Source organism: Chroicocephalus ridibundus, chromosome 9, assembly GCF_963924245.1.
Source record: "Chroicocephalus ridibundus chromosome 9, bChrRid1.1, whole genome shotgun sequence".
Classification (NCBI taxonomy): Eukaryota; Metazoa; Chordata; class Aves; order Charadriiformes; family Laridae; genus Chroicocephalus; species Chroicocephalus ridibundus.
Window position 1 is genome coordinate 49014470 of NC_086292.1, and position 13719 is coordinate 49028188.

The 13719-nt window shown below is 48.5% G+C and overlaps 1 protein-coding gene across 12 annotated transcripts in view; it reads left to right on the forward strand.

Moving 5' to 3' along the window:
• The window catches only part of GLCE (glucuronic acid epimerase), a 57541-nt gene extending 44187 nt beyond the window's left edge, over positions 1-13354 (forward strand). For 9 of the 12 annotated variants that reach the window (XM_063346190.1, XM_063346194.1, XM_063346192.1 and 6 more), the window contains 3 exons: positions 1945-2510; positions 6665-6910; positions 9471-13354. In XM_063346190.1, coding sequence (XP_063202260.1) covers positions 1958-2510; positions 6665-6910; positions 9471-10495 — 1824 coding nt within the window. In that variant the 5' untranslated portion in view covers positions 1945-1957 and the 3' untranslated portion in view covers positions 10496-13354. Of the gene's footprint in view, positions 1-541; positions 1031-1944; positions 2511-6664; positions 6911-9470 lie in introns of those variants that run through there. The other 3 variants (XR_010072479.1, XR_010072478.1, XM_063346193.1) reach the window with 3 other exon arrangements.
• Positions 13355-13719: the final 365 nt, after the last annotated feature.

Genomic DNA, 13719 nt, shown 5'->3' on the forward strand with positions numbered 1-13719 from the left:
GAGCCGCGAGGGAAACGCTTGGCACCGCTCCGAATTCTCTCCCGTCCGAGGCCGCAGAACCCAAATAAAATAAAAGCTGTGTATAATGGCACAGCCGGGACCTTTTCACAGCTGGGGAATCTGTTTAAAACCCTGGGAATGGGGTAATAGGGGTGTAAAAAGCGTGGTGATGGCGTTTCCCCGTCCCTCTCTCCCCATCCCCTGGTAATCCAGATGGTTTAATTAATTTTTGAGTTTTATAGGTAGGGGTGAAGTGTGTCAAAAGTGTCGTTCCCTATTTAAAAGTGAATTATCCCTTTGCGTAAAAAGAGCAGAGCGTATTTGTTGAGGTCATCCTGAACGCATCATCACTAAAAATTATCTGCTGATGCAGAAAATTGGATTTATTCTTATGCTAGCATTTCCATAAAAATACAATTATATATAAATTTATGTTCTCTAAAAGCTTGTAGTAAACTGGGCTTTCAGAAAATAAGACACTTATCTTTTAAAGTCCAGTTTTAAATGACCAGATGGTGCTTACAGTATGGAAGCATAAAACTGGTGAGAGATAATTGATTATTTCCATTTAAAAAGGGGGGGGGGCGTGAAACTCGAGGTGAAACTCCTTTTGATTGCCGTGTGCTTAACTCCTGCCTATCAGCGGGATATCTGCCGTATCTGCAGCCCTTCCTGGAGCACCTGGTTGAAATCACAGCTGGACCAACCCCCCCGGGGGTGTCAGATGGGGCTGCAATTAAGCAAAGGTTTAAAACCAAACCCAGCGGCTCTGATCCCGCGGCTTACTCGGGAAGCGAAATTAAACTTCTGTTTAATAGGGATTTTATGAAGTGTATCTTCAATATTCCGGCGCATCTGAAAAACGTGCCCGTCGTTCGTTTGAAGGACTTCACTCCTCAGCAGAAGTAGGGTCTTCGGAGCAAACGTGCTGAAATCACCGTCAAGCTGGGGATTTATTTCCCTGCTGCTCAGCCTGGCTCCTCGTCGGGGCCGCCGCGGAGGTGGTGGAGCGCGCTTCATGCGGCGGGAGGTTTGTCTTGCAGAGGAAAAAAAAAAAATAAAATAAAATCCTGAGAGAGGGTTTCCATAGTTTCTGCCTTCTCCCGGGGGAGCAGGACACGTGAGCCCGTGGAGGTCCTGCCCCCGGGGACAGTCCCGAACTTTCCCACTCCCCCCTTCCCTGCCCCTGGCTCGGGGCCGCTGGCGCCGTCTCCGGCTGCATCGTCCTCCCGTACCAGCCCGCTTGCTCCTCCTCGTACGCGTTAGTGTTTTAAAAGCACATTTTAGGTGCGGTAACGTCAAGAATCGATCCAGCCTTGAGTGATGAGTTTCATCTCAGAAAGTGTTTATGGCTTGTGCTTAAAAAAAAAAAAAAAAGGCCAAAAATAGCCATCTGTGTTTACATAGGTATCTCGGTGATTTCAGCTGTGTGAACTACAAACATTTCTAGGCTCCCGGTCGGTTTTGATGGTAGGGCTGTTTGGTTGGAAATCCCTCTCTCCTGGTGCCGGGTAGGTGGTGGTTATATTCTGCTGGGGATTTCTCTTCCTCCTGCGGGCTGAGGCCGGTGGGAGTTCATTCCCCAAGTCCCGGTGGCTGCTGAGCGTCTCATTAACATCGAGCTGGTAATTTAGAAGCGGTCGCCCGACGATCGCTGCTGTTCCTTTGCGTCCTTTGCATTTGGTGAAACAATCTGCTGTGGCAGGCTGTGTGGGAGGTGAGTCGTGACTTGGTACGTTTGAGCTCGTTGCTTATGGAGAGCTGGAAAAACCCAAATTCTCTTCCAGGTGTCCCCGCCTGTCCCCTTCCCACCCGACACCACCGTGGCGTGCGCGTGGTGATGGTCCCACCAGTCAGGCTCCACCGGGGCTCCCAATTAGCGGAACCGTCATCTCCAGCTGTAAGCATTGCTTCTTAAAAGCCTCTCCCCTCTCCGTTCTGCAGGTATGGTGTGAATATGCGTTGCTTGGCAGCTCGGGTCAACTACAAGACTCTGATCGTCATCTGCGCCCTCTTCACCCTGGTGATGGTGCTGCTCTGGAACCGATGCTCCTCCGACAGAGCCGGCCCGTTCCCCCGCAGCCTCGCCGGCCCCGAACGCCGAGGAGCCGCCGCCGCAGCCTCCGAGAGCGACCCGGCCCGGCAGCAGAGCGAGGAAGCATCGCCCCAGGAGCAGCAGAAGGCTCCCCCCGTCGCGGGGGGGTTCAACGGCAACAAAGCCCCCGGGCTGAAGTACGAGGAGATTGACTGTCTGATCAATGACGAGCACACCGTTAAAGGGAGGAGGGAAGGCAACGAGGTCTTCCTGCCGTTCAGCTGGGTAGAGAAATACTTTGAGGTTTACGGGAAAATTGTGCAGTACGATGGTTATGACAGGTTTGAATTCTCTCATAGCTACTCCAAAGTATACACACAGCGAGCACCTTACCACCCCGACGGGGTCTTCATGTCCTTCGAGGGCTACAACGTAGAGGTTCGAGACAGAGTGAAGTGTATAAGTGGCGTCGAAGGTTGGTGTCGAGTATTTTTTTTTTATTTTTTTTTTTTAAAGAGTTAAAATGCTTCTGAATATTTGCTGCCGTCACTTGAGATGCAAAATGATCCTAATTTTGTTGTGATAGACTCGTAAAAAAACCCGCTTACTCTGAGAAGTGGTGCGCAGTCTCTGCTTCATGCCGGGTTTTCCCAGCTCCTCTCCTGCGTCTCTGGTTTTACTGGTCGCAGCAAACTCCAGAGGTGCCAGGACGCTTCTCTTCTGGTGCTGCCGGCAGGTTTTGGCATTGCCGTTGGCACTTGTTGTATGTGTCAGGGAGGCCACCATTATTGTAAAATAGAAAAATGAAGATTTTATAGCTACAGCAGTCGGGCCTTCCCCGCTGGGCTGCTCCAGAGCGAGCCGGGAGGGTTTTGCTCAGCAAGGGTGACGTTGGCTCTTGCCAAAGCTTGTCCTGGGCGAGGTCCGGGTCCATCGGCGTCACCGTGCCCGGGGCAGGCAGGGCATCTCCCCCCCGCGCCCTGCCGCTGCCCCCAGCCAGACGAGGAGGTTGTGGAGAACAGCTGAAGGGTCAAAAAGCTCTTCAGCCGTTGAAGCATCCCTGAATAAATATACGGTAAAACCATTCCAATTTGCACTTTTACTAAACCGTGCAGTGGGTAATTAGGACGCAAGGTCTTCCTGCATCTCGGCAAAGATTTGATGGCAGAAAATTCTTGTCGAGCTTCATATTAAAAAATTAACGACTTTATAAAACTGTTATGGAGTGTGACACTGTGACCCCTCATAAATTAAAGACCGACTTTCACTTAAGGAATAAAATATATTAATTTTCATGCATCTCGGTGATTGGCGATGCTCGGCTGTGTTGATATGAGCTCTTCCCGCGAGATGGTCACTGCGGGAAGCTGGCACGTCACGCAATTAATTTATCTGCAAAGGATTCACACAAACAAACGCATAGGGTATATCAGTTATTATTGGGGCGGGGGGGTTGTTTCATTGTTTTGGGGGCTTTTATTTATTTTTTAAGGTTACTTTCACTTTTTTATTATTCTTTTAACTCTCTTCCTCATTACACCTGCCAAGGAAGGGAAACGGGGCTCTGAAACTGGGGCCTCTCCCGAAGGTGCGAAGCCATCCTGGTAGCGGCACGTCCAGTACGTGTCAACGTTGCCTTTCTCAGGTTTACACCCACCACGAGGGGTCGAGGAGGTGCTTTCCCTTTCTAATTACTACCGTCATTGCCGATGAAATGCAGCTTGGGAAGATAAATAATCGCAGTGGGGACTGCTTTTGGGGGTGGGCTCAGACCTAGGTCTTGGAGCCCCACCAGTTGTTGTATGAAAGGTGGAAGATGCGCGAGGTGCCCCTGGGAACCAGACTCTGCAATTCTTGTTTTTTTCAGCAAAAAGGCAAATTTTAGTAAGAACCGCTTGAGAACCGGGAGGAATTCTGCAGCCTCTTGCCTTGCCAGGTGCTCCGGCAAGGTGCTGTGCGTGGCTGCTCTCTACTTGAACCTGGAGAGAGCAGCCAGTTCAACGCTCCGCAGGGGCCTTATTGATATCTAGAAACTTTGCTTTTTTGCAGCGTGTGATTTAAGAGCTGTCGTTATGAAACGTGGTGCCAGAGCCTGGGTTTTGTAAAGGCAATAGAGTTATTGGCGCCCGGCAAATGGGTCGGAGAAGAGAAATAGTTGTAGTTTGTAGAGAAGGGGGTTTAATATTCAAACACCTTCTCAGACAGTTTTAGGCTCTTGCCTTGCATCTTTCCAGCCCTAGAGATTCTCCTAGTGCTGCATGATGAAAAAACCCTCGTGTTATATTTTCACCTTCTCTGTCTGCAAGGTTAATGTGTTGTTATGTCCTATGACCTGGAGAATTTAATCTTGTCATCTTGTATAAATTTCAAGTAAAGCTCTTGGAGCAGATTTTCTTTTTTTTTTTTTTTTGCATATTTCAGTCTCAATGAATGCACCCTTAACTGAAAACGCTTAGCATTAATACGCGAGCTGGCTTCCAGGAGTGGAGATAATACATGCTATTTAAATCTTTCCCGTGATGGTTTTCTCTTCAGGCAGCAGTCAGCCATCCCATCTCCATCAGTAATATTTATTAGTAACACAAAGCACCAAAATATGTATGAAAAGTGTATCTTTTTACACTTAGTTTAAGTAATCTTTTCATTGTACCAGATTGCAGAAGAAATTGGTTTCTGAGCTTGACGTTGCCAAGGGGGAAAATGGTGCAAATGTCAACTTGTTTATTTTCATCTTCTTTTTTCTTTTCTTACGTGTGTGCGAAGGTTGACAGTATGGAATATCCTTGGTTTCCTGCAGGAGGGTCACAACTACATATTCTCACTTTGGATTCATATTTAGAGGTTGGGTATTTGTGCCAAATAAAACTCCAGACTTTAGGAGAATCCTGGTTTTATCCCTGTCTTAAGTATCATGTGTTTGCGTGCTTATGGAGGTATGTGGATAAATAAGTCTCCTCCACATGGTTTGTTTTCATTTCCCACGCAGCTGGTGATGCAAGAGGCAGTTTATGGCACGAGGGAGGGTTTTTCCACCCAAAACGCAGCTCCTGGGAGCCGGTGAAGGGCAGGCAGGAGCTCAGCGGGGCTTTCTGCAGGTGCTTCTCTGCTAATGGTGAGATCAGAGGGTGGAAGTTTTATCTTGAGCTATGTGACATTGTCACGTAGGTGGTGATGGGAGACTCAACATGAGCAGGAAATGTGCACTTGCAGCCCAGAAAGCCAACCGCGTCCTGGGCTGCATCAGTAGAAGCGTGGCCAGCAGGTGGAGGGAGGGGATTCTGCCCCTCTGCTCTGCTCTGGTGGGACCCCACCTGGAGCACTGCCTCCAGCTCTGGGGCCTCAGCACAAGAAGGACATGGACCTGTTGGAACGGGTCCAGCGGAAGGCCACGAAGATGATCAGAGGGCTGGAGCCCCTCTGCTGTGAGGACAGGCTGAGAGAGCTGGGGGGGTTCAGCCTGGAGAAGAGAAGGCTCCAGGGAGACCTCGGAGCCCCTTCCAGTACCTGAAGGGGGGCTACAGGAAGGATGGGGAGGGACTCTTTATCGGGGAGTGTAATGATATTTAGGAAGAAGTTCTTTGCTGTGAGGGCGGTGAGCCCCTGGCCCAGGTTGCCCAGAGAAGCTGGGGCTGCCCCATCCCTGGAGGGGTTCAAGGCCAGGTTGGACGGGGCTTGGAGCAACCTGGGCTGGTGGGAGGTGTCCCTGCCCAGGGCAGGGGGTGCCACTGGGGGGGCTTTAAGGTCCCTTCCAACCCAAACCACTCTGTGATTCTATGATTGCCTGAGCTCATTTGACGGGTTTTTGCATGTGAAACGCAACACGTCGGGCTACAGAAGATGTTCTCTGTTGTCTTCCTGCTTTGAACCCTCTAGAGAGGTGGTGCTCCAGGGGGTTCTTCTGCTCGGTGCAGACTCTTTCAATCTAAAATCACTCAAACCCTAAATGAAATGTGCTCTCCTGCAAGGCCTTTTGGGACGGGGAGCTGTGTGCGGAGGGTTAATCCCAGGGACAGCGGGGCCGGAGCAGTGGCTCTGAAGACAAGGGGCAGCTTTGGGTGGAAGAATCGGGGCATATTGTGCTGGTGCCGCGTGGAGAGCCTGGCTGGTCTCCGCAGGCATCGCTTCAGACTGCGCTTGTAATACTCTTAGGGGAGCCGAGGTAATTGGAACAGATTTGTGGATGCTGGGTAAATTGCTCTTTTAGCATCGAATAACTCTTACCAAAATCTAGTAATAACATATACACTAAATTTGCAAAGATTTATGTGGCATTAAAGGGATTGTGTTAGATGTAACATCGTTTGGAGATTTAGTGGTCTCTGGGGTAGGCGGGGGAAATCTGTTAGGGCATTTAAAATGTATTTTAAAATAAGGATGATGCTTCGGTAAACAATTAAATGAGAATGTATGGAGGACCGTGATAAGGACTTCTCTGCCACTCAAATCCGTTTAGTCTTGGCTGGTTACGGATCTCTGTGTAAATGGGAGCAATTCACTCCTTGAACAGGACTTTCCTCGAATCGAAAAATGGTGAAGCCTAGAAATATCGTGAAGGAGCGATGGGTTACGGAGGAGGACTGCTTTTTGAAAACACGCCGCTAAAATACTCCTTTCCTTCCTCTCTCGTAGGCGTGCCGTTATCCACCCAGTGGGGACCTCAAGGCTATTTCTACCCCATCCAGATTGCACAGTATGGCTTGAGTCACTACAGCAAAAACCTGACGGAGAAACCGCCTCACATCGAGGTGTACGAAACGGCCGAGGAGAAGGACAAAACCGGCAGGTCGGTGGACTGGACGGTGCCGAAAGGCTGCTCTCTGTCCACAGTGTCTGATAAAGCCAAGTTCACCAGCGTCAAGCAGTTTGTCGCTCCAGGTGGGTTATCCGAAACGCGTGGCAGCTAAGCCACGTCTGTTAATTTGCACAGATGGTGCCAGGGGAGCTTTAACTTGCTGGGATTAATGTGTTTTCCTTCATCCTGCGTGACTTCCCATCCTTAAGATCTCACCTGAGAATGTCATCTCATTTCTGTGCCTCTGGAGTTTTTCTTTTCCTCCGTTTTCTCTCCATCACTGCTTTTTCAACGTTATTTTAATGAAAAAGTGGGTGAGCGTGTACATGGTGGGCAATGAGAAGCTACAGTCACGTTTCCTGAGCCGTTCAGCTTCTGTCTCAAAATAGAAGCAAAAAAAAAAAAGGGACTAGTTGTGAAGCCTGGGAAATAGCGCTGACGTGTGATAAGCAGATGTTGACAGATGATAGATAAGGTCTATTTTCAGCCTGGAGCAAGCGTAGCACGTGCAGCTCTCCGGTTGGATCGGGATACAACTATTCCTGCAAAATTTGAGACCTCAGCTCTGGTTAACCCGAGTTGCCTTGAACAAGGCAGCGGGAGGGAGCGGCTGCCCCTTGCAGGGGACTCTGGGGGAGGATGGTGAAGATCCAGGGCTGGGTCCGGGCTCTCCTTCACCTGCGGACGGGCAAGACGCATTTTGTTGCCATCTCTTCAATTTACCGTGTTCTGTTTTGTACTTAGCAGGGAAATTCATTATTTCATGCAAGAGTTTCCTTTGTGCTAGGACGGGCTCATTAATAAGGACGTAATGTATTTTCCCTCAATCAATACCCATTAGAATTAATGAGTCCATTACTTAAAAAGACAATGAAGTAATTTTCAGTTGGCACCTTAGGCCCAGGTCTCTAGGGAAAAAATTGTCGAACACTCTTGTGTCTTTGTAGTAGATAAATACGGGGAGAGGAGAGGCTAAAAGATCTGTTATGTATTCTCTCCTCATCCTTTATTGATGGCAGAGTAATCTGTGGGGCTCAAAGGCCGTGGCGTGCATGCACTCGTCTTCGATGGCCTTAAGTAATGGATTTATAGGCGCTTAAGGCAGTGCAAACAACGGGCAGCCTTTAGTTCTCCTTCCCTTCTTAAAGCTCTTTCCCCCCCCCCCATTATCATTCACTTTGTTATCACACAAGCATTTATTTAAAAGGAACCATAAAACTTACTTGACAGGAATCGCGAGTGAGGTTTTTTAATTAGATTTTTCATAGGAGCAAAATGTTGTGGCACAAAGCGCTTGGCTGCTTCTCCCGAAGCGGATGCTGGTCTCCAAAACTCAAAGGAGCGAAGCTTTTACCGTAAAAGATGGGCAAACGTGACATTCGGTCAAAATAATAGGTACTGTACAGTCGCACCTTACAACACGTTGCAAAATGCCATGGATTAGTTTGGGAGATGGGGAAGAGCCTCCGCCGTGCGGGCAAAGCGGGCTGCAACTCCTTGGTCGCCCGTAGAAATATTTGTGGGGCATTTCACACCGGGAGAAGGAGCAGAAAGGAAACAATTGCCTGCCTCGCGCGGGAGAGTTTTCTTCTATGGAAAGCCGTTAATTTAGGATGACTGTCTTAAAGTGTTTATCATCCCTCTGTGCCCTCAAAGCTGCAGGATCTGCACGCAGCCTTACAAACTAATTAGCCCTTTGATCTTCGAGTATAGGTTTTCTGGGGAGGAGTTGATTTTTACATTTTAAAATCTAGCCTGTGAGAGAACGCTGGATTTCATTATGCGGTACTGCCTAGGAGCTTTATTTGATTTATTTTTTTTTTTAATTAAACTGAGTTTTGCCAGTGGAGAGGTTAATAAATACTTTAGCACTCTAGTTTTTCTATATTCTTGTCTTTTTTCCGCCCGTTAAACTAATCAGTGCACTAGTTTTTGGAACCATCGGGTCGGGAAAGAAAAAAGTTGCAGATTTATATATTAGTCCCGGGGGGATCCTAAATACCTGCCTCTCGGCTCTCCTGGCTTTTTTGCTGAAAGCGCGGCTTTATTCAGAAATGCGACTGCTCAAGCGGCGCCGCGTTTTTGGGGTCTTTTCTGCCAAGTGAAATTTTCGCTTTGTAACAAAAGGGCGGTTGTCGGGTTATATTTTGAATTACAGAAGTGGAAAATCAGGCGGCATCTAGGTTTTTGCAGCTTGGCTGCTGTGTCCCGTCAGCATCCCACCAGCCTGTCCAGTAAGACATCCCTGTTGGTGGCCCGGTCCCTTACCCCAGGTCCTGCTGGTGTCTCTCGCACCCCTCCGTCGATCGGGTACCAGCAGCGTCTGATAAAGCCATCGATCAAAGAGCCCCTGGCACTTCTGCTCCGCAGCAAAGTGCTGCAGCGGGTTAATGTAAGATGCAAACGCGATCTCCCTGGTGCTGCGGGAGTCGCTTTCGCTCACGGATTTACTTCTGTGCTTAATTAAATAATATATGATAGCGCGCAGAACGAGTGATTGAATTATTGATGGGCTGCCCTAAAAGCTTTTGGCTCCTGCCTGGTAAGAGGGCTTACCTCTGGAAACTGCACTTCACAGCGTAAACGTTTTGGAGAAACAAGTGCTTTCCCGCTGAACAAGGCTTTTTTGTGTTTGTTTTGCAGAAAATACCGAGGGAGTGTCTCTGCAGCTTGGGAACACCCGGGATTTTATTATTTCTTTTGATCTCAAATTCGTAACGAATGGGAGCATTTCCGTGGTTCTCGAGACGACAGAGAAGAACCAGCTCTTCACCGTGCACTACGTCTCCAACACCCAGCTCATCGCTTTTAAGGACCGAGACATCTACTACGGCATCGGTCCCAGGACTGGCTGGAGCACCCTCACCAGAGACCTGGTCACCGACCTGCGGAAAGGCGTCGGCCTCTCGAACACGAAAGCCGTAAAGCAGACCAAAATCATGCCCAAGAGAGTGGTGAGGCTGGTAGCGAAGGGCAGAGGCTTCCTCGACAACGTCACCATCTCGGCCACCGCTCACATGGCGGCTTTTTTTGCTGCCAGCAACTGGCTGGTGAGGAACCAGGACGAGAGGGGCGGCTGGCCCATCATGGTGACGAGGAAGCTGGGGGAAGGCTTTAAGTCCTTGGACCCGGGCTGGTACTCGGCCATGGCGCAAGGACAGGCCATCTCGACGCTGGTGCGGGCGTACCTGCTGACGAAGGACCACGCGTTCCTCAGCTCGGCTCTGCGGGCCACGGCGCCCTACAAGCTGCCGTCGGAGCAGCGCGGGGTGAAAGCCGTCTTCATGAACCGGCACGACTGGTACGAGGAGTACCCGACCTCCCCCAGCTCCTTTGTCCTCAACGGTTTCATGTACTCCTTAATTGGGCTGTATGACTTAAAAGAAACGGCCGGGGAGAAGCTGGGGAAGGAGGCGCGGGTCCTCTACGAGCGGGGCATGGAGTCCCTGAAGGCCATGCTACCCCTCTACGACACTGGCTCAGGGACCATCTACGACCTTCGGCACTTCATGCTGGGCACGGCTCCCAACCTGGCCCGATGGGACTATCACACCACCCACATCAACCAGCTCCAGCTCCTCAGCACGATAGACGAGTCCCCCATCTTCAAAGAGTTCGTCAAGAGGTGGAAGAGTTACCTGCGAGGCGGCCGGGCCAAGCACAACTAGAGCTGACAACCAAACTCCTCGGGCCTGCTGCCTCCCAGAGGGACAGCTTCCAAGGTTCCCTCGGAAATTTTTTACAGACCGTTTCAAAGAAGTGATCCTTAAAACTGATCTCCTGAAATCATTGCATTCCAGTGTGAAAATGTTTGGGTCTGATGGATAGGATTCAGGAACTTCACCTGTCCTTAGTGCTCCACCATCTGCACGAAGCAAAACCCCTTTGTGCTCCTGAGTTTGGGGACGGTTTCGGGGGTGGGTTTTTTTCCTTTTCCTAGGAAAATATTTGCAGAAGCCATACAGGTCTCTAAAGTCCAACACTTGCCTGAAAAGTTAGTCTGTGGCCTCTTTTTAAAATGGAGTTACATGTGTATGTGTTGGAACAGCGTAACAGATCATGTGGTGTAACACCGTAAATGTGTATTTACTTGTAGCCTGGGTAGTGGACAGTGTATCTTTTTAAAGGTTTTTTTTTTTAATATGGATTCTTTTCTTGAGGTGAAAAATACACCTTTCCTCCCCCCCCCCCCCCCCCCAAATTCTCTGTATGGAGCTGCTTTATCTGTGTGGTTTCTTTACAGACGTGTGGATGGAAAACACGCAGACAGCGTTCAGGCTTCGAAGTCGCGTCACGTAAGCACAACTCGCTGGGGCTCGCGGACCTCCCAGAGCCTGCAACCATCCCACCCCCTTGAGAGAACCAAATCTACCATCGCCCGTCAGGTTTGCTGGTGTCGTCTCCACCCCAGTAGCTGGAATCTCTTGTCGTGGAGCCCGATGTTTTGTACTGTACTTTTTAATTACATCTGAGAAGTTTCTTCTCAGAGGCAACTTCATTCTTTGGGAGACTTGTCTTGAATTCCTGAGTGTGACGTGGAGCTCATGTTGCGTAGCGCGCAGGAAATTCAATTGGAATTAATTAAGGTTTTCCTGTGGTGATTTTCATTTTTAACCTGCTTGAGAATATCAAGCATTTTAAAAATTAAAATCCCCCCAGAGGGCTTTCCAGCTCCACCTGTGCTTTAATACCAAGTTTCACCTCTGGCTATTGTCTTACTCATGGTGTAAGGGGTCGTTACATCTCCAGCGCTGGCCTCTTGGGTGTGCTTTGTCTTCACGGCTCCGCCAGCGAGCAAGGGTGCCCGTGCACTAGCCCAACACGCGCGGCCCAACCCAAACGCTTTCACTGGACTGTTGTAATGCAGAAGAAACCAGGCGGTTTCTTTTTCCTATTTATCAATCCTTTACACCCATTCGTTAGTTAGCCTTCTCGGCGTGGAGCGTCCTGGTTGAGTAAACCCAAGCGATCGCGCCATTCGATCAGGGGTGTTTGGTTTGGGAGCACAGCAAATATCGCCGTGTCAGCTCTGCTGAGACGTGCTGGTGTTTGCTGTGAGAGTCCCAGACTCCAAAGCTCCCGGCGGATGCCAGCATGGGAAGGACGTGTATTAGTGATGGGTTTTTTCCACCGATCCTACTCCATGTTGTACATGTAGGTGGGGGTTGAGCTTAAGATGTTCATCCTGAGGACAAAGTTCATTCAAATCACAAAAAGGCTGGGCACAAGGACAATATGCATCTTGATTATTTTTTTTTCCTTTTTCTCTATTTTTTTGATGCTTTTTCTATTTCTTGCAGATATTTGAAACAGCTTTGTAATTACTTGATCTTTGCAAACGCATGCTACGATCATATCAATTAATATGAGAAGTGGATGTCACGGAGAAATTTCAATACCAAAGGTAGCAGAGGTGAATTTTTTTTTTTACGTACATGTGTACGCATACACACGCGCGCACACACATACAAAACCCAGAAAAACGTGCTTCCTTTACGAACGACTGGTCCTTACTGCGAACACAGAAACATCTTTCTCCTGCGTATTTCCTCCGTCTTTTGTCCCATTTTGGATTTGGAGAATCTAGAGAGACTCTTTGGGTACTGCTCAAGAGATGGTATCGGTGCCTTATGGAGGCCACAATTTCCTCTTTTTCTTTTTCTTTTTTTTAATGAATGCTAGTTGAAAAATTGCAGTGTCGCTGATCTTTCAGTGCATGGTGAGAGTCAGCCCGGCAGCTGTTGGATGGATGGGTGAGCTCCGAAGCGTAGGTTGGCCATGCCAACGCCGTCGGTCCTGGCAGACCACCTTATCCTTAATGTCTCCATCGCGGTTTTGTTGGCCTTAGCACACGTGGAAATTAAACCAACCACCATCAGAGGTTGTAGAACCGAAGCGAGTTCGTGGGGGGGGGGTTCTCCTGTTATTTTTTTAATGGAGTTGTGCAGTGGAAGAGGATTATTGAGCATTGGTGCCCATAACTTCACCGAATTCATTTAAGTTGGGGTTTTTTTTTGGTTTGTTTTCAGTCTTCAAACTGACAAAGGTCTTAGTCGCTAAGATCTGTTTAATCTTTCCGTGAGGCTTCCTGTACACAGGGAAACATAGTGCGCGTGGGTGTGTGCAAACCCGTGACACACAAGCACAACTGTACAAGTGTGGCAGTGCTGTTTTTCTCGGCCATTGTGCAAGACATTCACTGAAAGCTGCTATTTTCATTCACCTTGTAATTGTTATGTTATTTTTTTTCTACCTTTTTTTTTTTTTTTTACATGTGGGATATACACCATGTGTTAAATATGCAATAAATTGTTTACAGGATGCTCTTGTAAAGGGTAGTCCTTTGTAAAGCTGTACAGACTCCGCAGTTTAAGCACAATGTGCACATGTTAGTTTTATATACGGCGAGACATGACTTTTTGCAGAGGGAAAGGTTCTACTATGTTTATATACAAAGTAAATGGATCAACGTTTGTGCTTAATGTAAAGCTGCTTTATAAGACTGTAAAATAAATTTTTTTATCTTAAGACAAACGCGGGGCCTTTCCCTTATTTCAGTCGGTACCTTCTGCCCTACCTGTGGTTGCGGGTGAGCCCGGATGAGCAGCGGGCTTGGTGGTTCTGAGATGACCCCTTCCAGGGAATTTTAGCAGGTTTTTATTCTGAGGAGGATGGAAAATGTTCTTTCTTCAGCGGTTCGGAGTTTGCTGATTCGGGGTAAGGGCCGCAGATGTCTAGTCTCTGTGGGCCCAGGTAAAGTTCACGCAGTCTGCTGCCAATGTGAGTTATTTCTGCTGAATGCATCTCGTTTTGAGTTCATAGGGGTTTTGTTTTTTAATAATTTTAACTACCTGCTCACTAAAAAATACCCTGACGAAGATGACAGGTGGTC